Source organism: Peromyscus californicus, unplaced genomic scaffold (assembly GCF_007827085.1).
Source record: "Peromyscus californicus insignis strain IS unplaced genomic scaffold, ASM782708v3 Scaffold_13__1_contigs__length_99412109, whole genome shotgun sequence".
NCBI classification, from domain to species: Eukaryota; Metazoa; Chordata; class Mammalia; order Rodentia; family Cricetidae; genus Peromyscus; species Peromyscus californicus.
The window spans coordinates 17170193-17196252 of NW_026294424.1; the positions used below are offsets into that span (position 1 = coordinate 17170193).

Sequence of the window (26060 nt, forward strand, 5' to 3'; positions counted from 1 at the left end):
ACTTGCTTGGGGTTGGAAAGATTGCTCTACCATCAGGAGCATTTGCTGCTCTTGCAAAGGATCAGGTTTCAGTTCCCAGCACCCCCCATGGCGGCTCCCAACCTTCTACAACTCCATTTTCAGGGATCAGAAGCCCTCTTCTGGACTCCACAGACACCACACCTATACACACACAGGCAAAATACTCACACAAAAGATATTTTAAGTACTTATTTAACACTGTATCATGTACAATATAGCTCAGCTGCTAGTGCTTATGTAGTATGAATGAAACCTTGGTTTGAATACCAGCACTGCATGAAGTGGTAGTGTCTGCAATCCCAGTATTTGGAAGGTGGAAACAGTCAGAAATAGGTGGTCATTCTTTTTTAGTATTATTTTATTTGTATGAATGTTTTGCCTGTGTATATATATGAGTACTACATGCATGCCTGGTGCATAGAGGGTCAGAGAGGGTATCAAATCCTCTGGAACCAGAGTTAATAATGGTTGTGAGCTACCACATGGTGTTAGGAACCAAATTCCAGTCTTCTTCAAGAGCAAGTGCTCTTAACCACTAAGCCATCTCTCTAGCCATATAATGGTCATTCTTGGCTACATAAGCCAACCCGATTACAGTGATATGAAGAAAGTATTCTAAAACTGGGCTGGAGAGATGGCTGAGTGGTTAGGAGCACTTGCAAAGCAACTACAAGGACTTTGGTTCAAATCCCAGCACCCACCTAAGAAGCTGGATATGGTCTTGTGTGTGCCTTTTAGCCTCACAACAGTGAAGGGTAGAGACAAGAGGATTGCTAGAGCTTCCTGGCTACCAGCCTAGACAAAAAAAGTTAACTTTTTTGCTGTGGATATTGCTCTGTATAAATAAACACTGATTGGCCAGTGGCCAGGCAGGAAGTATAGGCGGGACTAACAGAGAGGAGAATTGAGGGAACAGGAAGAAGGAGGGAGAGACACTGCCAGCCACCAGCAGCATGTAAAGATGCCGGTAAACCACGAGCCACGTGGCAAGGTATAGATTTATAGAAATGGGTTAATTTAAGATATAAGAACAGTTAGCAAGAAGCCTGCCACGGCCATACAGTTTATAAGTAATATAAGCGTCTAAGTGATTATTTTATACGTGGGTTGTGGGACTGCGGGGCTTGGTGGGACCTGGAGAGAAGCTCTCCAGCAACACTTTTTTGAGGCTGATCTCAAACTGGAATTGTAGCCAAAATGACCCTGAAATTGTGATCCTCCTGCCCCCATCTCTCAGTGTTGGGATTACAGGATAAACTATCACATCCATCTCAAGTAGGTTTATATTCTGACTGTAATATTCATCAAAAGAGAATCTGAAAATCATTGCAGCTCTATTTAGAGTAGCTAAAAGGTTATTGTTTTGATTTTGAAATTAAGCAGAACATGATTTTGTGTCAAGTTGACAAGGGGTGGACCTATGCAACTAATATTAGTAGTCAACTTGACTACATCTGGAATCAACTAAATAAAACCCAAGCAGATGGGCACACCTGTAGGGAAGTTTGATTTAATCATTTGAGATGGAAAGATCCACCTTAAATCTGAATCAATTGAGGGTGGGGGCCAGCCCAGATCAAAGGACATGAAAGAAGGATGCTTTTGCTTTTTGCCTACTTACCTCACTCTTCCTGGCAAGTTCACCTGTCCTGTTACTAAGGCAGTCTTTAACTGGCGTTAGAATCTACCTACTTCTATGAGGTTCCAAAATAGAATAAAGACCAGCAACTCTCAAGGAATTATCTGGGAGGGCTGAGACTTATGGTCATGTAGACTGAACAGCTACCAGATCCTTGGACTTTCTGTCAAGAGATAACCATTGTTGGAACATTTGGACCACACACAGCCCGTAAGCTATTTTAACAAAACCGTGTGTGTGTGTGTGTGTGTGTGTGTGTGTGTGTGTGTGTGTGTGCGCGCGCGCATGCAAAGCACACACAGGGGAGTAAGTTACATGAGAACAAAGGATTGTCTCCCCCCCTCAAATATATATCGTATAGTACTTCAAGTAACCATGTCAAAGCAATTATAAGTGCCTGCTTTCAATAGATGCTTATTGTAATTAAGAAAATCATCAAGCTGAAAAACCTAATCTCTCATTCTTTTTATAGAAAAAAAGCCAACATCTACAGATTGTGAGAAAGAATTCATATCATTCAAATTGTTTATACAAACACTGTATCTACTTCCTGTGACTTTTATGGAATATATACATTTGAGTTTTTTGTTTTGTTTTGTTTTTGTTTTCTAGACGGTTTCTCTGTGTAGTCCTGGCTGTCCTGGAACTCACTCTGTAGACCAGGCTGGCCTCAAACTCAAGAGATTCACCTGATTCTGCCTCCCATGTGCTGGGATTAAAGGCCTTCACCGCTGCTGCCACCACCCCATGTTCTTTGTCCTTTTAATTCCAAACTAGGGCTACAGATCCCTAGGTTTACCAAAACCAACCTAAGAAACATAGGAAGAAAACTAGCTTAAGTTTTGAGAGGTAGCATGAAGGTAGGAGGTAACCTTACAGGTGTTTCAATGCTGCTCTGTGCTTCACTGTCATGCCTACTGTTCCCCCAAAGCCATTTTATTGCGCTGCTTGAGACCTCCTACTGCACTGTGAGCCACCTCTCCTAGATCCCCTTTTCTTCCCTAAGCACTCCTTCTTTCACCTCCTTTCCACTAAAGCCTGGCTCCTTCCTGAACAGTGACTCCCTGTGGTGCTTCTAAATCAAGGCTGCTTACTCTCCTGTACTTTGCACAGCTGGAGACAGGGTGTGTCAAGGACTCTCTGCTAACTACTGCTGCTTCCAGATTCAGACTATCACTTCAGAAGTCTGCCCCTGTAGATTTTCCCTGTCAGTTACCCCAAGTCCCTTTTACCAAAGACTCTTGGGTGCTGTTGTTGTTGTGGGTTTTTTGGAGGGCGGGGGCTAGTGGTACATGAGTGCTCATTTAAGTACATCACATAGAGATCAGATTGTTTACTGAGACAGGCCTCTCCCTGAACCTTGAGCATGCTGACTCAGGTAATCTAGCTAGCCAGGCTTTCCAGGGGATTCCACTTTCTGTCTCTAGTGCACTGGGATTACAGGTGGGCCACTATGCCTGCAAACTTTTATGTGGATGCTGGGGATCTGAACTCTGGCCACATGCTTTTATCAAGTGCTTTATCCACTGAGCCATTTCCCCAGTCCCTGTCCCTTACCATAGAGATTATCTATCACTATCCTAAGCGACTTTAATGCATATGCAATACATTTCAACCTCTTGGCCTCAGCAACCTTCTTTCTTCATGGCCAAATCTCGGTCACTTATCAACCTGAACTGCTTTTGCTCTAACATTTTAAACTCAATATCCAACACATACATCTCACTATTTTCCCCCATAACATTCTAAGAGTCACATTTTCATTCCTACCACTTTTGGTTCTTAAACCTAATTTGGACCTAGAATTCACTTTATCTACTACTCTCTATCCACTTCCTATTCACTTCAACCTGGATGTCAGTCCATTATTTCAAGGACTGCAAACTATTTTATCCCTTGGCTCACTGTCCTTCTACTGGCCCATTTAGCAAAACAGAACTACCTCGAATAAAACAATCACTTGCCTTCTCTAATCCCATATCCAGGCTACTTAGCACATTGAAAGTCGCTAGGCAGAGTGTATAACTCAATAATAAAGCACTTGCCTAGCATGTACAAGGCCCTGAGTAAAAGTCAATGTACCACACATGAATGATTAAGCAACACACTGCCTTTGCATCCTCCAGTTGCAAAGTATGAAACATACTTACTTTGCCAAATATGTTTCAGCTCATTCTCAGCAAATACCTCACGAACTGCTTTACCACTATCAAACAAGTCCTTCAGTTTCAGACACAAAAAACCCTAGCAATAAACACCTATCCACACATTCTTTTCTACTCAGTACAGCAGTCTCCCTTCTTCTACAAAGCCAATCCCTTCACCTCAACTCTGGAGTTCACCCCAGCATCTATGATCAACTGTTCCAACCCTAAAAGGGGGATGAGGAGAATCCCCTCAACTCCATTCCCCTGCTGCCTAGCATTTTTCTTCTTGTTCCCAATCTGTTATCAATGTTTAGTCTGTAAGGGTCCTGGTCCACCCACTTACATCAATTGTACTTAGCAGGCACCTTTCCTCCTTTTTCAATCCTTAACTCTTATGTGTTAACCATTTATCTTTGCCTTTTGGTTTTCCCTTGTTCCTTTCTGTGGCTTTAATTTTTAGTTCCAAGTTCATGGCAAATATACACATATAATAATAGCCAGCCAAGCTGTTTCAAAGTCTTTTTATGTATGGTATCAATAATTTCTTTACCTCAACACTAACATATTCAAATTGAATTTATCTTCTCCCAAACTCTTTTTATTTTCTCATGTCCCCCACCTCCATTTTTCATGTTGTTAACTCATATACACACACAGCAGGAACCCAGAATCTTGGCATTGTCTTTGACTTCTCTCCATCAAACAGGAAATTATTGTGGGAAATTTTGTTAGCATTCTGACACTCCCAATACTGCCAATAAAGTTTGCTTTGAATCAGAGGGCGTAGCTAGCTACCAGCTGACCAAAATTAGTCATAGAGGTTTTGGAGGACTGAAGACAGATAGAGACACAGGAAATAGTAGGGTGGGGCTTCAAGTCTCGGCCTTTTTGGATGGAGGAATGAGAGAGTAGGTCCCTGGTTGCTTCTCTGATGTTTCTCTGATCATTCAGGTTCTTCCCCATATCTGACCGAGTTTTTATTGATAAAGAATAATTAGATAACCGCTACAGGAAATCTCCCTGCTCAATTCATTATCTGAACATTCAGAATCTCCTCTAACAGAGAATTAATTTCTATACTGGTCTGATACTAGCCAGTGCTAGCCATCTCTAATATGTAGGTGTATTTAGTAAATACAACATAATCGCTGTAAGTTTAAGTAGAAAACACAGCTAACAGAATGCTAATTAAAAAAAATGTTGCTGGGATTCATCCATGTCATTTCACACTCATAGCTCATCTCCTAATGATATTCTTCTATATTCATAGACCAAAGCCTAGCATAATGGTCCTCAGAGAGGCTTCATCTAGCAACTGAAATTTTAGGAGGAGCTATGGGAATCCTGTTGAAGTGGGAGAAGGATTGTAGAAGCCAGAGGGGTCAAGGACACCACAAGAAAACCCACAGAATCAACTAACCAGGGCTCACACGGGCTCACAGAGACTGAACCAACAATAAGGGAGCCTGTATGGATTTGACCTTATGTTATGGTTGTGTAGCTTGGTGTTCTTGTGGGATTTCTAAGGGTGGGAGCCAGGGCTTTCTCTGACTCTTTTGCCTGCTTTAGGGACCATATTCCTCACACCAGGTTGCCTCATCCAGCCTTAATATGAGAGGATGCACCTAGACTTATTGTAACTTGATATGCCATGTTTGGTTGATATTCCTGGGAGGCCTGCCTTTTCCAGAAGGTAAAGGGAGGAGAGGTGGGTCTAGTGGAAGGGGGAAGGAATGGGAAGAGAGGAGGGAGGGGAAACTGTGGTAGGGATGTAATATATGAAAGAATAAATAAAAAATGCATGCAAAACAAGCACGGTAAATGTTGTATTAAAAGTATAAGGGGAGGGTGGGGATTTAGCTCAGTGGTAGAGTGCTTGCCTAGCAAGCGCAAGGCCCTGGGTTCGGTCCTCAGCTCTGGGGAAAAAAAAAAAAGTGTAAGTGGGGCCGGGCAGTGGTGGCGCACGCCTTTAATCCCAGCACTTGGGAGGCAGAGGCAGGTGGATCTTTGTGAGTTTGAGGCCAGCCTGGTCTATAGAGCGAGATCCAGGAAAGGCACAAAGCTACACAGAGAAACCCTGTCTCAAAAAACAAAAAACAAAAAAAGTGGATAATCTGAGCTTTTCATAAAATGAGAGCATGCTTCAATAATTACTTTCCTGAAAAATATCTATATTTAATATGTCTAGCCTCATATCTCTCACTAGAAAAAATGTCTATTTAAATATAAAAGCATGATACAGAAATGGTCATGCTTCAAATTTGATATGAAATCATTTCTAAGACAAAAATAAACACATCTGAAAAGACTGTTTTAATAGTCCTTGCTTGTCGTGTTATCAGGAAACACTAAAGAAAGAAAATTACATCATGTAAGATAATTTTACTAATTTTTTTTCCTGGCTCCATGATGCAATGTTAACTGCAGAAAAGATAACAGCAAGGGTGAATGCTGAGGAGAAGTAAAAAATAGTACTCAAACTTTTTTTGTATTCTTGTTTTTTGAGACAAATTCACAATAATCTTCCTGTCTAGCCTTCAGGGTACAGTGTGGATTATAGGTATTATACCACCATACTTGGCTAGAATTAAAACTTTCCTTAATCATTTTCTTTTTTAGATTTGTATTAATTTTGTATGTGTATGAGTGTTTCACCTGCATGTATGTCTGCATCACATGTGTCTAGTAAACTTTTAACTGAATTAGTGAAAAAGATTCTAATCAACATGATATCTCAGACACTATGTCACAAATGTTATCTGCCAAAAAGTTAGTGAGCCAGTGCACGGATTGATTACCTGAGGTTTTACTCAGCTCTGATGAAAACACAGCCGGCAGTGATTTGTCCTCTTTCTCTGTATCAGAAGGACATTTTCTCTCTGCTTCTTTCATAAGTGCTTTGGGTTTAACTATGCTGCCCATTTCTGTTTGAGGTCCCAAAGCAGAAACATCTGAAGACAATAAGGACACCTTAGACACACTGGACCTATCTTTGGAGAATTCATCTGAAATATGGACTTCATCTTCAGGATGTATATTCTTGAAAGAAAGGTCACTGGGCAATTCGGAGCAAGGCAACGACCCAGCCCCACTCTGGACATTAGCAATTTCACTTTTGTTGGATACTTCTAGGTCAGTGTATTCCTTGGCTAATTTAGAAGAAGAATCGGCTTTAGAACTGACAAATGTGGGAAATTCATCTATTATTTCAATTGGAGATGAATCTGAAAATGTTTCACTTTCTTTTATTTTGTCTTCCTTAGAAGTAAGCAAGTCATCGTTTGAATAAATTGCAGTATTAAGCTCTTCCATCTGCAAAGGAATTTTCTCCTTTTTGGTCAATGTTGAAATTTCATTAGGTGCAGCATCTTTTGTAATATGTAAATTGGGCTGAAAAGACTCTAAATATGGCTTTCCTACCTCCTGGGGTGAAACACTAAGTCTTTCCTTGTGTTTGTATTGTGTTACTGTCTCAGACACTTCAGTGAGACTCTCCGTCATGAGCATCACAGCCTCCTCTTGTGTTTGTGGGACTTCAGGAATTGAATCATCACTAAATAAGTCAACTGGTTCCGAATCAGGTGAGGAGTCCTCCACTAGCTCAGAGTGATCAGGCACCAATTTCTCAAATTTTGCTATTTCTGAATAATTAGAGAAATCTGGACTTGGTTCAGTGGAGAGCTTTGTTTCTTTAATTAAATCACATGCAATGGATATATAAGGAGCTTCTGTTTCCTGAACAGCTGCATTAATACTTGCAGTCTCTTTCATTTCTTCCTTTGCTCCGGAAGCTTTTAGTGCTACATTCACGGCTTCTTCATATGGTGGGGGATTTTCAGGCTCGAGCTTTATGCTGTCGTAACTAACTGACGGAGGTGCTTCTAGTGGGGACACGCTGGGCTGCACTAGAGAGGCACCAGCATTTGGAAGGAGGGAATTTAATGGTGCTTCCATAACAATATCAGGCAAAACTGGTGAAGGAGTTGCTTCAGAGTCTTCAAATGATGGGCAAAGCTGTGCTGTGGGGTAAAGTGATTCTTGTATAGCTTCTGACGTCTGGACCAAGTCCATTTTCGTTTCATAAGCCATCTTCGTACCTGTAACTTCATTCAGTTCACTCTCACATGCTTCCTGTACTAAATCTGGGGTTAGACCTTCAGCCATGTTTGCCACTTCTACCTCGGTCACCTTTGATAAATTATCTGTTGTGACATAATCGGCCTCAGAGTCCTGTGTTGCTACAAGGAATGGGTTTGATGTTTTCGGGCTAGTCTTCTCTGTTATAATTTGGGCCTTCCTTTCTTCTATTTTTTTTTCATCCGTTTTATTTTCTGAAGTGTGATCTTCTAACAAAGGAAAACTGTTTGCTGCAATGCTATCAGATGCTGAGGTAAAGGGAGCACATGTGATGTATGCTCGGGAGCCATCCCTCACAGGCTCTGGTGTACTGGGGAAAGAAGTGTCATCATTACTACTTTCACTATCTTTTCCATGACTTTTTTGCTCCAGGTTATCTTCAAAGTAATTTTTATCCATTCTATTTTCCGAATTACCTCTAGCAGCCAGCACATCCCTAGTCCCCTCATAGGCATCTTTCACTTCCCACGCTTGCTCAAATGGCTTAAAGTCTGCATACTCTTCCCTCATAGGTGCTACCACTGGCATTTGCATTTCATTAAAAATGTCCTTTTTCTTTTCTGGAGCCATAACTCTGTCTTCTTTAACCACTTTAGTAAGGGTCATAAGTGACTCCTGTGGATTATGAAGGGCTGCATTGCTAACTAAATCCTCTTTATCTTTACTCCTCACGGTTACTTCTTCCTTAGTGTTTTCTACTAGTAGGGTTGACTCTGCTTTCGGACAGCCAGTGAATGATGATCCCATTTCTGAATATTCTAATTCTGAAAACTCTGTTAAATCTCTATCTACAAATGGATTTGTTGCCTTCTCTGGCAACTCTTTAGAAGCTTCGTTTAAAGTTTCTTCAATTGCTCCTTCTGCGGATGACACTGCTGATAAATTACCAAGGTATTCATGTTCTTTAAAAGAAACAGTTGAAAGAGGAGACAGAGAAGGAAGAGAGGCAGCAGTCTCAAGCGGGACAGATGGAAAATCCTCTTGAGCAGACGGAACAGTGTCACCTGGCTGATCCTTCAAATCCATGCTTTTTTCTGTGGCCATGGATAGAAAAGGAAATTAGAGAATGCCAGTGTTCTCGGAGAGAATGTAAGTTTTATGACAGAGGCATAAAAGTGTTAGTAAAGACTTACTATTAAAGTAAAATGTTAATAGCATTTAGTTAATAAATACACGAAGACTTGGATCATTATTGAAAATACAAAACTATAGTCAATTTTAAAAAGTACATGGCTATTGCACAACATAGTTAATAATATGTTGTCTACTACACAATAGCCAAGTGAGGACTCTAAATACTCTCCTTACAAAAACATGAAAAACATCTAAGATGATGGATATACTAACCATCTTGACCTGACCATGCAACAGTGAGTATACTGAATCACTGTGCCCTATAAAGTTATTAATTTAAAGTACCTAAAGAAAAAAAAAAAAGGCATGCAGTTTCAGAAGCAGTTACCTACTATGCAGAGACATAAATCAAATCTGAAAAAAACTTCAGGTGTTACAAACTGGAAAAAGCTATTTTTAACTAGTTTAAAGAGAAGAGAAGATTTAATGAGTAAACAGCTGTACAGACTCAACAGGGTACTAGATTATCAAAGGTCAGAGACAGGCATTCCTTTATATAAAAGCCTGTGGCTATACAAAGACAAACTATCTGAAGAAAATGAATCGTTATTATATAAATATAAATCAAGGGTCCAAGAATTCCTTAAATCATTCCAATTATGAATCAAACCTTGCCCATTCCTCCCTTGGATGTAGCATATAAAATGCAAATTTAGGATTTTTTGTTTTATTTTGTTTTGCTTTTCAGTAAAAATGACATTCTTGGACCGGTGCTAATTTTCAGTATCCAAAGTACTCTGTTGAGTTAACACTAGAGTGACAGAATACACAGAGACAAAGGCTGGCAGAAAGAACTTGCCTGTAGAGGAGGGTATCACAGGCTCAGATGCAGCAGGAAGAGCAAAAAGGGTCTCATCTGAAAAACAAACAGAATACGACCTCAGCAGAAACACAAGCAGGCTGGAGGAGTGAAGGGTAGAGACTGAGCAAGGGGTAGTTCATGATGAGTCAACCGTATTTTTAGAGAAAAGGCTAAGGAAGGTAGAAAAGAAGTTAGAAACAGTAGCTAACTCTCACATATGACTAAATGTTAGCCATTTTTTAAAGAGGCAATATAGCATGTTTATACTGAATTTTAACCAAAGCTGTTTTCCACACAGTAATATCACTTCAAATACTGCATCCAAGGTTTTTATTTACATTTGCAGTTAGGTAAATTGTCTTGTCCTACTCCAATCAAAAGTTAAAAAAAAGATTAAGTATGATAAAAATTAATAACTATTTCATTTAATCATTTGTTCCCAGCCTAAGTTCCATTTACGAGAACACTTTCTGAGAATTATGTATTTTCTCTTACAGTGCTGAAGACAGTCACATGAGCCACTCTCCAAGTGACACTCGGGAATGAATTCATCAACCCCCCTCTTACTATCAATAGTTACGTTCTCATTTGTTTTACGTACTTTATACCCTAGAATTCACTTTACTTACAACTCTATGGTCATAATGGTGGTAAGATTCCTTTTAAATAAAAATTAACCAAAAAGAAACTTACTCAAGTATTCACAACTAACATAAGACATTTAATTTAGCTCCAGTGTTTCCTACATGAAATAGAGCAATATTTGTGTCCTTCCCACATTCCTGTGTTGAATTTTTAACTCCTACATTAGATGTTCAGATAGAGCTTTGGGGAGGTTACCAGAGTTAGATGAGGTCCTAAAAGTAAGGCTCTGGTCCAATGTGATTATTGCCAGATACCAGAGAAGCATGCACACAAGGAGGCAGAAACTACCAACTAAAAAAAGGCTGCCTCACAATAAAATCTACTGAATTGAATGAATCTTCTCAGTCTCAAGCATTGTGAGAAATGTATGTTGTTTAAGCTACCCATTTTACATTTTGTACTAAGTAGACAATACACTATATATTAGAATGTTAACCTTGTATGTATGGTATCAGTTTGTACCTATGGTTTGAAGGTTCAGGAAATTGAAGATCTTCTGTTTTATACTAGGAAGGACTCTAGATAGCACAGGACTACTTGGAACAACTCAAGGCATAACGGGAAAACTTTTCTTCTGCAAAGAGGAACCAACAAATTTGGAAAGACACTTCTACCAGGAAATACAAGAGAGACAAGGCTGATTAAAACAGATAAAAGTAAAAGAGATGTATATAGCTAACATGAATACGGACTTGTCTTCCAAGTCCCCTTGATAAACAGGGGATACCTAACTTTATACTGTCAAATAAATTGTGACTGAATCCCCACAGGGCACAACGTCATACTTAAAGTTTTCTTAGATGAAATAGATGGTGAGGGGGGAAAAGAAAATAGGTTTAAAGGGGTCTCCGTAAGCCAGCATGGCAGTGTATGCCTGCAATCCCCACCTATTCAGGTACCTTGACATGGGACAATCACTTAATTTCACAAGTTCAAGATCAGCTTCAACAGCTAGACACAGGTCACAAACAAAAAGTATAGTCACAACAAATGAAAAACAGTGACATAAGTGTCTCCTGTAACAGAACACTGACTCAAACCAGGAAGACAGCAGTGCCTACAACAGGCACTCACTTTACAGAGCTCGCTTGCTGTGCAACTCTCCTAGTTTCTTTCCGTTGATGATAAAATTCCCTGAGAGAAAGCAACTTGGGGAAGAAGGAATTTATTGTCTCTTACAATTCCAGGTTGCAGTTCACAATGTAGGGAAGTCACAGCAGGAATTTCAAACAGCTAGTCACACCACAAACAGTCAAGAGCAAAGAGATGAATGTGCACATGCTTGCTTGCACTCAGCTCCATTCTGCCACTCTTTAGGCAACAGTGCACCCTACAAAAGGTCCTCCCACATCAGTTAACTAAGACAGTCCTGTACAGACATACCCACAACCCAACCTAACATAGAGAGCCTTGCTTAAGGCTCTCTTCCCAGGTGACTTTAGGTTGTGTCAAGATGACAAGGATATCATCACAGTGATAAGAGGTCAATTATGTAATATCTTATCTCATTTTTCAGCTAAGACAATATTTTGTAAATCTGTTTTTAAAAGATTTGGGATCAAAGGACAGAACCAAAGTATTCATTTAGATGGAACAATTTAAAAGAACAATTTTTTAACAAAATGGTGCCTTCTACACAATACAGTTGGAAGTCACTGATTCAAAAGCTACTCTACTCGGAAAGTGAGCTAACGTATACTATTGTTAAAACTAGAGACAAAACAAACTAATTTAAAATCAATTTTTCAAAGGTTTCTTAAAATGCATCTTATTTTTATCTAGTACCAGAATCTTTTCCAAAGAAAAACTTGGCATTTGGCCAAGTAACCAAGGTTTTTAAGTTGGTATTTCAAATCATTAATTTAAAAAAGGAAACAAAATCCTCATTGTCCAAAGTGGGAATTCATCCAGGACTGATCACAAAATAAGTTTTGTGTTTTTAAACATGCTTTGTGGGAGGGAGTGGGGTACCATTTGGGTCTTCAAGAACAGGCTGCCAGTTTCTGACTAGAGCAATGGTGGACTATGGGTAGAGACGACGTGTTCAAATCTCAGGTCTACTATGTCCATGTGGCCCGGGAGCTTCTTTCCCAGCTTTCCTCATCAGTCCCTCCCTTGTAAAACAACATATTAGTGTCTATCTCAAATTCCTGTAGAAGGGAACAGATGCTGTTAGCTTAGTCATTTTCTGTAAAAGATCCTCACTTTTGCAAATGAATGACTATAATTAGGGAGACTATGTTAAGTAAAAAAATGTAACACTCTGCATTTCTGAGGAAGTTTACAGATACACCAATTAAGCTTATAAAAGGGGCAAACAGCTCCTTTTCTGAAAACTATTCAGAATGCCAAACTTCACTGAATGAAACAAATGTTAACCATTCATGTGTAAGTCTGTAATCCCAGGAGAGCAGGAGCAAGCTCTAGTCTCAAAAAAATTAAATTAAAAAAAATTAAAATTTAAAACATTTATTTCATTTGTGCTACTGTGAACACAACATACATATATCTGATTATACATAAAGACAACTATATTCATATGAAAATGTTATTTTAAAATATGCTAAAGAGAAAATCCACAACTTTTCTGGTAAATCTTTCCATTCTACTGCCATCAAATTAATTTTCCTAAAAAAAAAAAAAAGTTACATATTCTCTTGGTTAAAAACATTTAAAAGCTCCCAGTTGTCCCCTGTGTACCAAACCCTTGGATACAACAAATAAGATCCTCTGTAATACACCCCCAAACAATGGTCCCAATTTACTCCAGTTCTTCCAGGGTCACCTGTGCTGGCCGAACTGAACTCTCCCTAGTGTATCTGAATGTCAGCCCCATGAAACCGGAGTCACATCACCAGAAATCCTAATCACCTGTCACTCCAATCAGCGTTCACTTCCCTCTGCCCCTAGACGGAACTGGAAAAGAGAAACACCAGTCACTTGACTTTCCGTTTTCTTAGCGGAATCCAAGTCTGCACCCCCTTCATTAGTGCATTCTGAATGCTATGCACTCACAAGATCAGCTTCACAATGGAAGTCTACTAAGGAGATTTGCTTTTTAAATCCATTACTTTGAAAAGTAAAAAGTCAGTGTTTAATGTATTATTGGAATTTGTTATCTAATTTTAAAATGTTTCACTACAATCTCACCAATGTCCACACAACTCAAATACTGAGCATCCTTTGACATGCTCATTTTAAAGATTAGCCAAAAATATAATTGATATTTTTTAAAAAATTGTATCTAATTATAAGACTAATTTTAAATCATAAAATAGCTTCTACCTCTAGTTATGAGAGTAACTACAATAACTTAAGTAAAATATGGCAAAATATATGAAGCAACTGGACAGCAGCCATCTTGGGACACTTATAAAACACTCCCTGGCTCACAACTCCAGGAGGAGGAGCCTTGCCCCATTAGGAAGGCTACAAAGGTTCTCTGGGCTAGAAGGGCGGGCTAACATACAAAGGAAAAGCTTCACAGCAAAGGCCCCAGGGTTCCCTTTAAACTACTGTGAAGACTACACTGCCCATGCACAAAACTCAACAAGGGGTAGTCCAGAGTCAGTCACCTAAAAGAATAGTCAGACAATGCTGAAAACTCCAACACAAAATACACAACTCAACTCAGAACTGGGCACACATTCCAGAAAGACAGTGAACTTACCAAGGATTCAAGACAGATACAAAGACAACACACAAAACTCAAACTGCATTTGCATATTCTAGGGACAAAAGGGGGGAAAAAAACCACTTGAGACAGGGTCTCATGATGTAGTTCTAGCTATCCTGGAACTCAGTATGTAGCCGAGGTTGGCCTTGAAGTCACAGAGATCTGCTTGTCTCTGCCTCCTGAGTACTAGGATTAAAAGCACCATTATACCTGGCTTGGGGGAAAAAACATAAGTATTATTTTATAACAGCAATAAAGACCTAAAATGTGGGGCTGGAAAGATGGCTCAGTGATTAAGAGCACTGACTGCTCTTCCAGAGGACCTAGGTTCAAGTCCCAGCACCCACAGGGTAGCTCACAACTGTCTGTAACTCAAGATCTGACATCCTCACATCCTACATGCAGCAAAACACCAATGCAAATAAAATAAAATAAATTATATAAAAAAGAAGTTAGAGGTCTATTAGCAAGGTTGCATAAGAAAGGAGGGTCTCACCCTAAATTGCACAAGAAATAAAATTAAAAAAAAAAAAACCCTAAAATGCTTAGGCACAAATCTAACAAGAGATATACTAAATTTCTAACCTGTAATTGACATTCACTAATTCAGTCAGGAAATAGTTCTCTACAGGTTTCTTGGGATTTCACACATTTTAAGAATGGAAAGTCGCCTGGTTGTGGTGGCACACACCTTTAATCCCTGCACTCAGGTGGAGCTCTGTGAGTTCCAACCTAGCCTAGTCTACAGAGCTATTCCAGGACAGCCAGGGTTACACAAAGAAACCCAGTCTTGGCCGGGCAGTGGTGGTGCTTGCCTTTAATACCAGCACTTGAGAAGCAGAGGCAGGCAGATTTCTGTGAATCTGAGGCCAGCCTGTTCTACAGACCTAAACCTACACAGAGAAACCCTGTCTCGAAAAACAAAAACAAAAAACAAACAAAAAAACTGTCTCAAAAAAAAAAATTAAAAATAAAGAGTGGAAAGCCTGGATATTGATTGACTGCCCTTGTTTCTACCTTTTCAAAGATTGTACTATTGTGAACAGCTCTTAGGAAACACCATCAGTGTCCTCTTAAACAAATGTCACCCGTACCCACTTCATAGTATAAAAAATTTGTTTTCACTCATCTCCAAAGTCCTCCCTGCAATAAAAACCTGCCATAGGTGCAGAAAGTGCTGATATTGAAGCTACTGCCACTGGTATAGTTTGGAGCAGGCATCTTGTCCCTTTGGCCAGCTAATTTACCTCATATCCCATAAGCAAAATTTAATTCAAAACAGAGCTTAACACAAGCATGACAACTAATCCTATTAAACATCTAGATGAAAACAGCAATTTGGAGTAGACAAAGATGTTTTAGTACACATTAAATAAACAATACCTATAAGAAGAAAAGGTAAATTAAGACTTAAAAACTGAGCTGGGTATGGTGACACAGGCCTTTAATTCCTGCACTTGGGAGCAGCTGTCAGATCTCTTTAAGGTCAAGGCCAGCCAGTACCAGGAGAGAGACCTTGTCTCAATAAATAAATAAATAAAATATAAAAGCTTAAAATAAGTCATCAGTAAAATAAACAGGCAAACTACAAAGTAGGAGAATGCATTCACATATGCCTAAGCAAAAATGTATCTAATGTAGAACTATAAAATCAGTAAGAGACATACAATCTAAGAGTGGGTGAACTTCCCAAAATGGACACATAATCAGACAAGCAAAAGTCCCCTAATCCCTTGATCATTACAAAGATCTGAATTAAAATCACGATGAGGAAGTACTACATAACACATAAATGGTTAAAATTGAAGGTTCTTAATAGAAATCTTGGTGAGGGGCTGGGAAGATAGCTCAGAGGTTAAGAGCACTGGCTGCTCTTCCAAAGGTCCTGAGTTCAATTCCCAGCACCCACATGGTGGCTCACAACCATCTGTAATGAGATCTGGTGCCCTCTTCTGGCCTGTAGATTACATGCAGACAGAACACTGTGTATATAATAAATTTAAAAAAAAAGAAAGAAAGAAAGAAAAGAAATCTTGGTGAGAATGCAGAGCCACCAGAATCCTCAACTGTTGAGTGTTCACCCTGGAGAACAGTTCAGTTGATGACCCAGTTACACTCAGATATTTACGAAAGAGAAACTAAAAAAAAAAAAAAAAAAAAAAAAAATCTACGATATTTTTAACGTTCTTTTGTTCAAAATACCAAAAAACATGGCCAACAAAAAGTGAGTGACTAAATTGTGGCATATTCTTATCACAGATTAACGGGATTAAAAAGAAACAAATTGGCCGGGCGGTGGTGGCGCACGCCTTTAATCCCAGCACTCAGGAGGCAGAGCCAGGTGGATCTCTGTGAGTTCGAGGCCAGCCTGGGCTACCAAGCGAGTCCCAGGAAAGGCGCAAAGCTACACAGAGAAACCCTGTCTCGAAAAACGGAAAAAAAAAAAAAAAAAAGAAACAAATTACTGATACCTTGAAAAATCACTAATAATACATCCAAAAATATTATATTTGAATGCAAACAGCCAGACACAAAAACAAAGTTATGTTTCATGATTCCATTCCTGTAATTTTCCATAAAAACAAACAACAACCAAACAATCTATAGCAAAAGAATCAGTAGTGGTTGGAAAGGAATTAAGGCAGAGGTGTGGGGCAATCTCCAAAATGAACTATAGACCTAACCACTGAAGACCTAAGAGAGCTTTCTGGAATAATAAATAAATTCTACATTTCACAGGAGCAAAAGCACGGGCATCTGTCAAAACAAATATTTATGATCTATGCATTCTAGGATATGTAAATTATCTTCTAAAATTTTCAAGTATGTTTTTATTCTGTGTATGTGCACATGCACGCACTGCCTTAAGTGGAGTTATAGATCCAGAATTTCAGAGATGCAGCTCCTACCACAGGAAGACAGAGGACACTATTTTTTTTCAACAACAACAAAAAAAATAGTTTTGGGAATCTTTCTTTTTTAGTCCACCTATGACCTGTGGGACCAGCTAAACAACTCCATAGTGCAAAACCTTAGTGATCATGTTTAAAACCCAGTCAGGCTGGTGAGACGGCTGAGACACAGAGTTGTCTGCTAATCTCCTACACTCTCACATCCACATCATGCTTGCACATGAGTGTGAGCGCGCACGCGCACACACACACACACACACACACACACACACACACGAATAAAGGTTTAAAAAGTAAAATCATACATCACAAAAAGTTAATTTTACAAATCTACACATTAATAAAAACCTTGTTTGTGAAAAAATACATATTACCAATTCTAAATGATCAATTGTCTAAGATTAACCCATAAATATAATATAACCTAGTAAAAAAATCTAACAACAGAAGCATCCAGATTTATAAATGTTTTAAATCAGTAAAAAAGTCATACATACATAAATATCCAAGAAAAGTTCTGGAAAAACCCTATCACAGACTATTTTATTTAAAAGTTATAGTAATTAAAACTACTTTGTTGTTTATAGCAAAAACAGAACAGAGGATATTTCCATTTACAGTAGTTCAGACAGATAATGCAATGAATAGAGTTGGTCAATTATGAAAATTACATCACTACCTCACACTCAAGAACAAACTAAGCAGCAAATGAATTAAAGAATATTAAAATAAAATCATAAAAGCACTAACAGTAAAAAAAATTCTAAATTTTCTAAAGATAGCACAGTTCAATAACTTTTATGACTCAAAATAATTTTTTAAAAATGAAGAAATGGCTCAGCAGTTAAGAGCACTGGTTGCTCTTTCAAAGGACTATATAGGCGTTGATTCCCAGCACCCACATGGCAGCTCACAAGTGTCTGTTAAACTCCAATTTCAAGGGCTCCCATAGCCTCTTCTGGCCTCTGTACATCCAAGTTATACACATACACACAGGCAAAACAACTATACATATAAAACAACTTTGTGAAAAAATTTAAGCTAGCCTACGATAAGCTCAAATGATCCTGCACCCATAAAATCAAAACTAAAAAAGGCAGTGGTTAGAAAAAAAACATTTTGGCACCCTAAGCCTATACAAAATACTTACAAATGTAAATTTTAATAACTTGGTAAAACATTTACCAGTTTACCAGTGTACTGTGTTGATAAAGGCTAAGAAAAACTGGTACTTTCCAGGCTCTGCTGACTCCCCATGGGAGGCCTTGCCTTAGAGGAGGCGGGAATGGGGGAGTGGGTTGGGGGAGGAAGGCTGAGGGGGCAGGAGGAGAGGGGGATCCGTAGTTAGTATGTAAAATGAATAGAAAATTTCTTAATAAGAAAAAAAAATAAAGACTAGCAAATTGAAAAAAAAAATGCTGGCTGGCCTCTACATGCAAAAGCTTAATCCAAATCTGATTTTGTTCCCAATGTTAGGAATTATCAAATAAACATCTCAGATGTTGACTTAAAAAAAGGAAAAACTGGTACTTTAATACAATGTAGCTGGAAACATAGGCTAACACCTCTCTGTAGAGCAATTCATCAGCATCCAACACTGTAAGCACCAGTCCCCTTTGAACTGGAAATTTAATGTGAATGGGTTTATTCCACAACCCTACAGTGCATACATCAGCATTTATCTCGGAGGAAATAATATGCAAAGGTGTTCACAGCAACACGGTTTGCTAATTTACATAACTACCAAGACAGAAGTGATGGAATACAGCAGTCCCTCTTAGTCATAAGATTCCTGTTACTAATACTAGTGGACCTGAGAGTGCAATAGTATTCAACTCTATATACACTATTCTTTTCCTACACCACATATATACATATGATGAAGTTTAGCTGATGCATAAATCAGACAAGGAAAGAGACTGACAATAACTAATAACATCTATCTATATAAATGTGGCCTCTGTTGTTCTCCAATTATCTTTTGGTACTTTCACCATTACACTCACCAGAAATGCCAGTACCACTACTCTTGCACTTTGGGGTCATTATTAAGTGAAGTGAGGGTTATAAATTCTCCATCAACCATAAAGTATATACCTAGATAACCAATGGACTCTTGAAAGGACAGTATAAACTCTAAATAAACTGATTTTCCCTACATATACTTATGGTAAATTTTTATGTTTTCATCAAGGGAAGCAATTTTATAACTTTGCCAATCTCACTTAAGACTCATTTGAACACAAGCTCATTTGAAACCACTAGTTTATCTCCTAAGTTAAGGAGGCATCTAAGAGACAAACTGGGAGATACCACATGCAGCATAGATACACTGGGCAAAGGGATAATTTATATACCTGGCGAAGGAGGGGGATGGCACAAGATTTTATCACCCTAATCAGATCAACACATAATGTAAAACTCATGCGTTATTTCTGAAATAATGGAATCTTTCCATTTACTACTTCTAACATCAAGTAATTAAATTCAAGAAAAGTGAAAACAGAGATGAAAGGACTACTGTGCTGTATATCTATGGGATTCTCTGCAGCTATTGCCTTTTTGACTGAGATGTGGGAGAGCGGTGTTTGTTGTTTCAATGCTGGAAACTAAACCCCCTGCCCTAGTATCCTTGAGGCAATGCTCTACAACTGAGCTGTGTGCCCAGAACCTCTGCAGATGCTTTGGTAAAGTCAAAAAGATAACACACGTATGAATGCTTTTCCATAGAAGAACTCAATTGTGTAGACAAATAACCAAGAAACTTCTAACAGAGGTACAATCTGCAAGAGTTCAACTTAGAAAAGCTGGTGAAGGGGTTGGGGGTTTACTCAGTGGTAGAGCTTTTTCATAGCAAGTGCAAGGCCCTGGGTTCAGTCCTCAACTCCAAAGAGAAAAACAAAGAAAACAATAGCAAAGAAAAGCTGGGGGAAAGATACTTCTTTGTCATTACTTTAGTACTGCTTGCAATTATTTTGTATGTGTACACAAAGATATGTATTTCACTCATACAAAAACAGCTTTTTTTTTTTTTTAAAGATTTACGGAAGAGGGCGCCAGATCTCATTACAGATGGTTGTGAGCCACCATGTGGGTGCTGGGAATTGAACTCAGGACCTCTGGAAGAGCAGTCGGTGCTCTTAATCTCTGAGCCATCTCTCCAGCCCCCAAAAACAGCTTTTAAAAAAGAAAAATATGGGCCAGGCGGTGGTGGCGCATGCCTTTAATCCCAGCACTCGGGAGGCAGAGCCAGGCGGATCTCTGTGAGTTCGAGGCCAGCCTGGGCTACCAAGTGAGTTCCAGGAAAAGACGCAAAGCTACACAGAGAAGCCCTGTCTCGGAAAAAAAAAAAAAAAAAGAAAGAAAAATATGGCCAGGCGGTGGTGGCGCACACCTTTAATCTCAGCACTCGGGAGGCAGAGCCAGGCAGATCTCTGTGAGTTCGAGGCCAGCCTGGGCTACCAAGTGAGTTCCAGGAAAGGCACAAAGCTACACAGAGAAACCCTGTCTCGAAAAACCAAAAAAAAAAAAAAAGAAAAAAAGAAAAAGGAAAATACTGTAGAAAGCTTGGCTCCCATGTGGCTATGTCAGTAGATAATGGAACCTTTAAGAAAGTGAGGATCACAGCTAGAGGCCTGTCTGCCCAACCCAGTAAAATTCCACCTACTCAAGGGATGGGACAGGAGGACCCCAAATCACACAATAAATTATTATATTAATATTATAAGTGGGGGAAGCTGAAGAATGGCTCAGTAGTGGCTTCATTATTGAACACAAGGCCATAGAGTGAATAGCCTGTGACAAAGAGACCAGCCTACTGGGAAGTGGTTCTAATTTGGAGTACTACATCCAGGAAGGATAAAGGAAGTAGTTCTAGTGGAACCTGAGTTCTTACAAGATGATGGTCATAAAAGGCTGCTTCCTGTCCCACCATGGAATTGTGGTCCTCCAGTATGGGCTCTCACCACTGTAATAACACCTACCGTAAGGATTTTACCACAGCCAAGCTGATGGCAATGCTTTCTTAACTAGAAGCTTAACAAATCTCTTTTTCCTAAATTAAACAGCACAGACTAGACACCTTAAACATCTCATTATCAAGCTGAGTACCAACATCAAAAAGACTATACTCCACAATAAAGATGCCCTCTTCTCACCTCTGGCACCTGCACACACAGGCACGCACACTAATCTTTTTCTTTCTTTTTTTGAAGAACAATTTCAGTTTCATGACATAATAGCAGCTTTGAATGGCAAAACATGAATTAAAGCAGGATATAATAAAATCCAGATTCTCTTAATTTGCATTTAATACCCTTCAGAATTCAAATCAATCACACACTTTCTGCCACTCACATTACCAATAGGTCTAGAAAATCAGCTTAGTCATCTGATGTCTGCACTTCTCTCAAATCAATCTCTAACCAGTTTCCTTAGAAAAAATGAGCCACTCTTCCAACAGAATGTCACATACTTCTCCAAGAAAAATGGTCATCAAGTGAAAGGTGCAGGACTCAGTATCAGTTACATTACAATGGAGATACTCTGTGCACAACAGCAATCAGAAAAATTACAACTAATTAAAGGAAATCAGAGCTAATTAAAAATGAATGTAAATAGCAAAGTTACACTCACAGGTGCTAGGGATCTATAGGCCCTCTTCGCTTTTGTTTCTAACCATGTACCAAATGTTTCTCATCTCCTGTCTTTACTCTCACTAATCTCTCCCTCTGAGCCTTCAAAACTACATTTTTGCTCCAAAATCAAAACATAATGCACCGTCCTAAAGTAACTAATTTTTAAGACATACATTTTACCATGGCCTGAGAGGCTCCTAATTACCTGAATGTAACCCACTCCTGCACTCTGCCACAGATTTTCTTCACTAATGGTACTTGATAAACAGGCTCATTCCTGCCTAGGGGTCTTTTTGCCCCAGGAATTCGTTTAGAAGTTTTTTCTCTGCAGCTCAAACCTCAGGTTCTTTTTCCTATCACCAAGCAAATTTAAAAAGACCCCACATATTTCAGTTACTCTCATTCCTTAAGGCTGTTATCCCCTCCTCATAACATCACCATTTTTAGTTCTTTTTTATATGCTTATTATGTGTATTCCTCTCATAAGGGGAGCATGGGCCTTGCTCACCACCATATCTTAGATGCCTCCCTAGAACAGTGCTTAGTAAGGTAAAGCGTCCTAGGTAATCAATAATAGGGATCGGTAATGGCACTAGCCGATGAACAATCTCTCCAGTGCATTAAGAAATCTAGATGCACTGAAATGATTATTCATCAATGAACCACATTCACTGTTCAATTAAAGGAATGAAGTTTCCAAATAAATACAACCAGTAAAAAATCCAAATAGGCAATATTCTCTCCTTTGTCTTCTAAACTTAATATTTTACAGTCACGATTTCAAGAAAATGTTGTTTCCTGAGTCCCCTCAATGTTCAAAGGACAGTGCTATTCTCTTGCTTCCATGCAGGAAAAGAAGATAATTGTGGTTTTGCCAATCGTTACATTTCCAGTTTAAGATTTTAACACTTTTTTTTTCTACTTTAGTTTCCCTCAAAAAAAAAAATTGAGAAAAAAGGAAATCTAAGGTAGCCTTCACCTTCTAAATTCTTTACTGTACTAATTGTTTTTGAATAGTGCCTTGGAGTATGCTCATAATGAATTGTTACCCAGAAACATCCCTATTGGTTGATTTTACCCATTGTGAAAGAGTTCATTGTAACAAAAAAGACAGTGTGAGCTCAGGATGGTTTTTTGTTTGTTTGTTTTTTTAAGAAATGAACCACCTCCCAAATCTTGCAATGTTGTGAAATTTTCCCAGCAGGCAGTTATACCACTTATTTTTTTACCTTAACCTTACTAAGAAAGGTCTTACTGCTAGCAAGACACTATGTCCCAAAGAAGAGATTTTTCCTTACCAAAGTAGTTTTCCAAAATCAAAAGGGCAGTAAAACTATGTTCAATATTCCTTTAAAAAATTAAAACATAATATACAGTATCTTGGAAACTACGGACCTATATTTTGTCAATCTAAATCATATACTTCCAAAAACTAACACTTCTAACCAATATATGAAACATTTGTCTCAAAACATTTCATTATGTATCAGGATACATCTACCACAAGTTCAAAAACCAATTCCTGATCAGGAATCCACTGGTCCCACCCCCCTCTTTTTGTTTTGTTTTTGGCTTTGGTTTTTCGAGACAGGGTTTCTGTGTAGCTTTGCGCCTTTTCCTGGAGCTCACTCTGTAGTCCAGGCTGGCCTCGAACTCACAGAGATTCGCCTGGCTCTGCCTCCCGAGTGCTGGGATTAAAGGCGTGCGCCACCACCGCCCGGCTGGTTTCCCCTTTTTTAAGGTCAACCATTTTGCCTTTTCTCTAAGAGTCGATTGCGATACACTTAGAGGCTGGGAGATGCACCTTAACATTTGGCAATTTCTTCTACCGTGCAACTGAGGCCCTGGCGAGCTGCGCCCCATCGGAACACAATGCCCAGATCTCGTTTCCCTGGCTCGGTTTGTCTGGTGGAGGAGTCGCCCGCCACATTACACACAAATGAGCTGGGCGGTGACAGAACTTCACCAAAAGTCTCTGCTACCCAATTCTCCTGGAACCACGCCACTGGAGGCGCTCTCCCCTCACTGCAGTAGGATCACAGAATAGACCTTAGCAGCTCAGCCAGTTCCCCACCAGTAAGAGGGGGAAGGGATTAGTGCAAGGGGTCCCCCTGGCAGGAAGGCAGGCCCTCAGAGAAACTGTAGGGTGGCAGGCAAAGGCCCCTCCTTTAAATAAAAGGGTTAGGCGCGACAGCCTTTCCATTCCCACATCCGAGGCCAGCCCAGCCCAAAGAATCCATAACCCTGGTTCTCGATACACACCTAACTGCTGATAGCGGCTGTGCCTAACTTCGGAAGAGCGATGGAATAGGGAGCAGAAGGAAGACCCAGAGACTTGGGTAGGGTGCACGTGCTCCCCGAAACCCGGACAGACAATGAAGGCACCCACCCGGGCCTCCGTGGCCGCCCCACCCTTCTGCCTGCCTCCCGCCTGCGGGGGCGCCATCGCCCTGCCGCTCGCAGACAAAGCCCCTCGGGTCCGAGGCAGCCCTGCCCGCGCCCCCCGGGCCAACACACAAAAGAGGGAGGGGCGTGAGGGCCGGCGCGCGGGTGACACTCACCCACTGAGCCCGAGCCCCTGCGCTTGGGCGCGGCCGGCGTGGAAGGGGGCGCGGCGGGCTCCGCCAGGGGGCTCGCGCCGGCTGGGGGCGGGGGCGGAGGCCGCGCCGGAGGCTCGTCGTCCTCGGGGAGCTTGGAGGGCAGGACTGCGGCAGTGGCGGGCAGGGATGGCGCGGGCGCCGTGGGGCTCCGCTCCCAGGACGGCTGCCGCTCAGGGGCGGCGGGGGGCGCGGCCGGCAGCGGCCCGCGGGGCGCGGGGGGCACGGAGTCGCTCCCCAAGTCCAGCAGCGGCGCGGCGGCGGCGGGTGGCACCGGGGCCGCAGACAGCACGGCCGCCGGCTTCCTCTCCCGCACCTCCAGCTCCTCCGGGTCCTCGTCGTCCTCCTCCTCCTCGTCCTCCTCGTCCTCCTCGTCCTCGTCCTCGGGCTCCCTCACGAACTGGTACTGGAAGGCGGGCGGAGGCCGGGGCGGGCTGTCCGCCGACGAGGAGACCAGAGGCGACTGGTCTAGGTCTTCCATGGCTGGCGGGTCGGAGATGATGCTGCAGCTACTGCCGCCGCGGGGCCGCTTCTCCTCCGAGCCGCGGGCGGTTGTGGGGGTTGGGCAGCACTGACAGGAGCCGGGCAGGCCGAGCCGAGGAACCTGCGGAGGCGACAGCTCCCCGAACAATGAGACTTCTCCTGTCTCCGCGCCCGAGATGCGCCACCCGCCCTGTCCCCAGTTGCAGCCGCCGCCGCCGCCGCCCAGACGAGCGAAGGAGAGAGGCCAGCAGACTCTCCGCCCAGTTTGGCGTGACTCACCTTCCAGGCGGGGAGGAGGGCTGGCTGGCGCGGGAGACGGAGAGCCAATAGACTGCGGGGACGAGAAGATGGACAGTAGACTCGTCCAATAAGATCGGAGGGTGCGGGCGGGGCCTGCCGCACTTCCTCTCCTGCGGGCGACGTTCGGAGGGCGGGTTTTGGAGCTGGGATCCACCCCCACCTCGAGTAGATGCGGAGCGGGGTGGGGTCCTGGCCTTGCCTACAGCTGGATTTTAGTCTACGGTACTGCGAAAGGGGGCGGGCTGCAGCCCGGGGATTTGCAGAGTTTTCCAACAAGCCAGCGGAAGGGCGTTATCCTGGGGACCTAGGAGTGGAAAGTTTCCTCCCCGAAAAGGAAAACAACGGTGGAGAAGGGTACTAACAAGATCGAATTAGGCCTTACAGATTTTTAAAATAAAGGCTTATTTTCAGACAAGCTCCCAACTCATAACCACCACCGTTTCAAAAGGGAAAAGATAAAAGCAAAACACTGTTTTGACAATTTCAAGCTCACTCCCATTCTAAACTGCAGGCCTGGAATGAGATAGGCAAAACAGCTGTGGAAGATTCCCTGGGGCTCTGGGAGTCACTGTTAGAATGCTCTTCTTCCAAAGAGGGCTTTTGGCCTTGCCTTCTGCTGGACTCTAAAGTGCTAGGAGAATGAGTCACCCAGAAGGGGCAGAGGGAGGAACGTAGAAATAGATGCCTTGGAAGGCAAAATTGGTTGACTACTCTTCACCTTAGGCTGGTGAGTCAACATCTCAGATGAGTCAGGCTTCCGGGAGTTAGGAAGCCCTACACTCACTGGCTTGACAAGCTGGAAAAGCATGCCCCACCCCACCCCCCATGTACTTTTTTCCAAAGCAGCGCTTTAAACGGTTGAAGAACGTAGAATTAGCACCAAGAGGTTCAGAGAGTCCTTTTAACTTTCTGGTACACCGTTCAAAAATA

At 41.2% G+C, this 26060-nt stretch overlaps 1 protein-coding gene across 2 annotated transcripts in view; it reads right to left on the reverse strand.

Annotated features, from left to right (window-relative positions):
• The window catches only part of Rtn4 (reticulon 4), a 59460-nt gene extending 34362 nt beyond the window's left edge, over window positions 1–25098 (reverse strand). The window contains exons 1-3 of one of the 2 annotated variants that reach the window (XM_052734575.1): window positions 24312–25098; window positions 9878–9934; window positions 6606–8978 (exon numbers count right to left, since the gene is read on the reverse strand). In XM_052734575.1, the coding sequence (XP_052590535.1) occupies window positions 6606–8978; window positions 9878–9934; window positions 24312–24828 (2947 nt within the window). In that variant the 5' untranslated portion in view covers window positions 24829–25098. The remainder of the gene's footprint in view (window positions 1–6605; window positions 8979–9877; window positions 9935–24311) is intronic. The other variant, XM_052734577.1, reaches the window with a different exon arrangement.
• Between the last annotated feature and the right edge of the window lie 962 nt (window positions 25099–26060).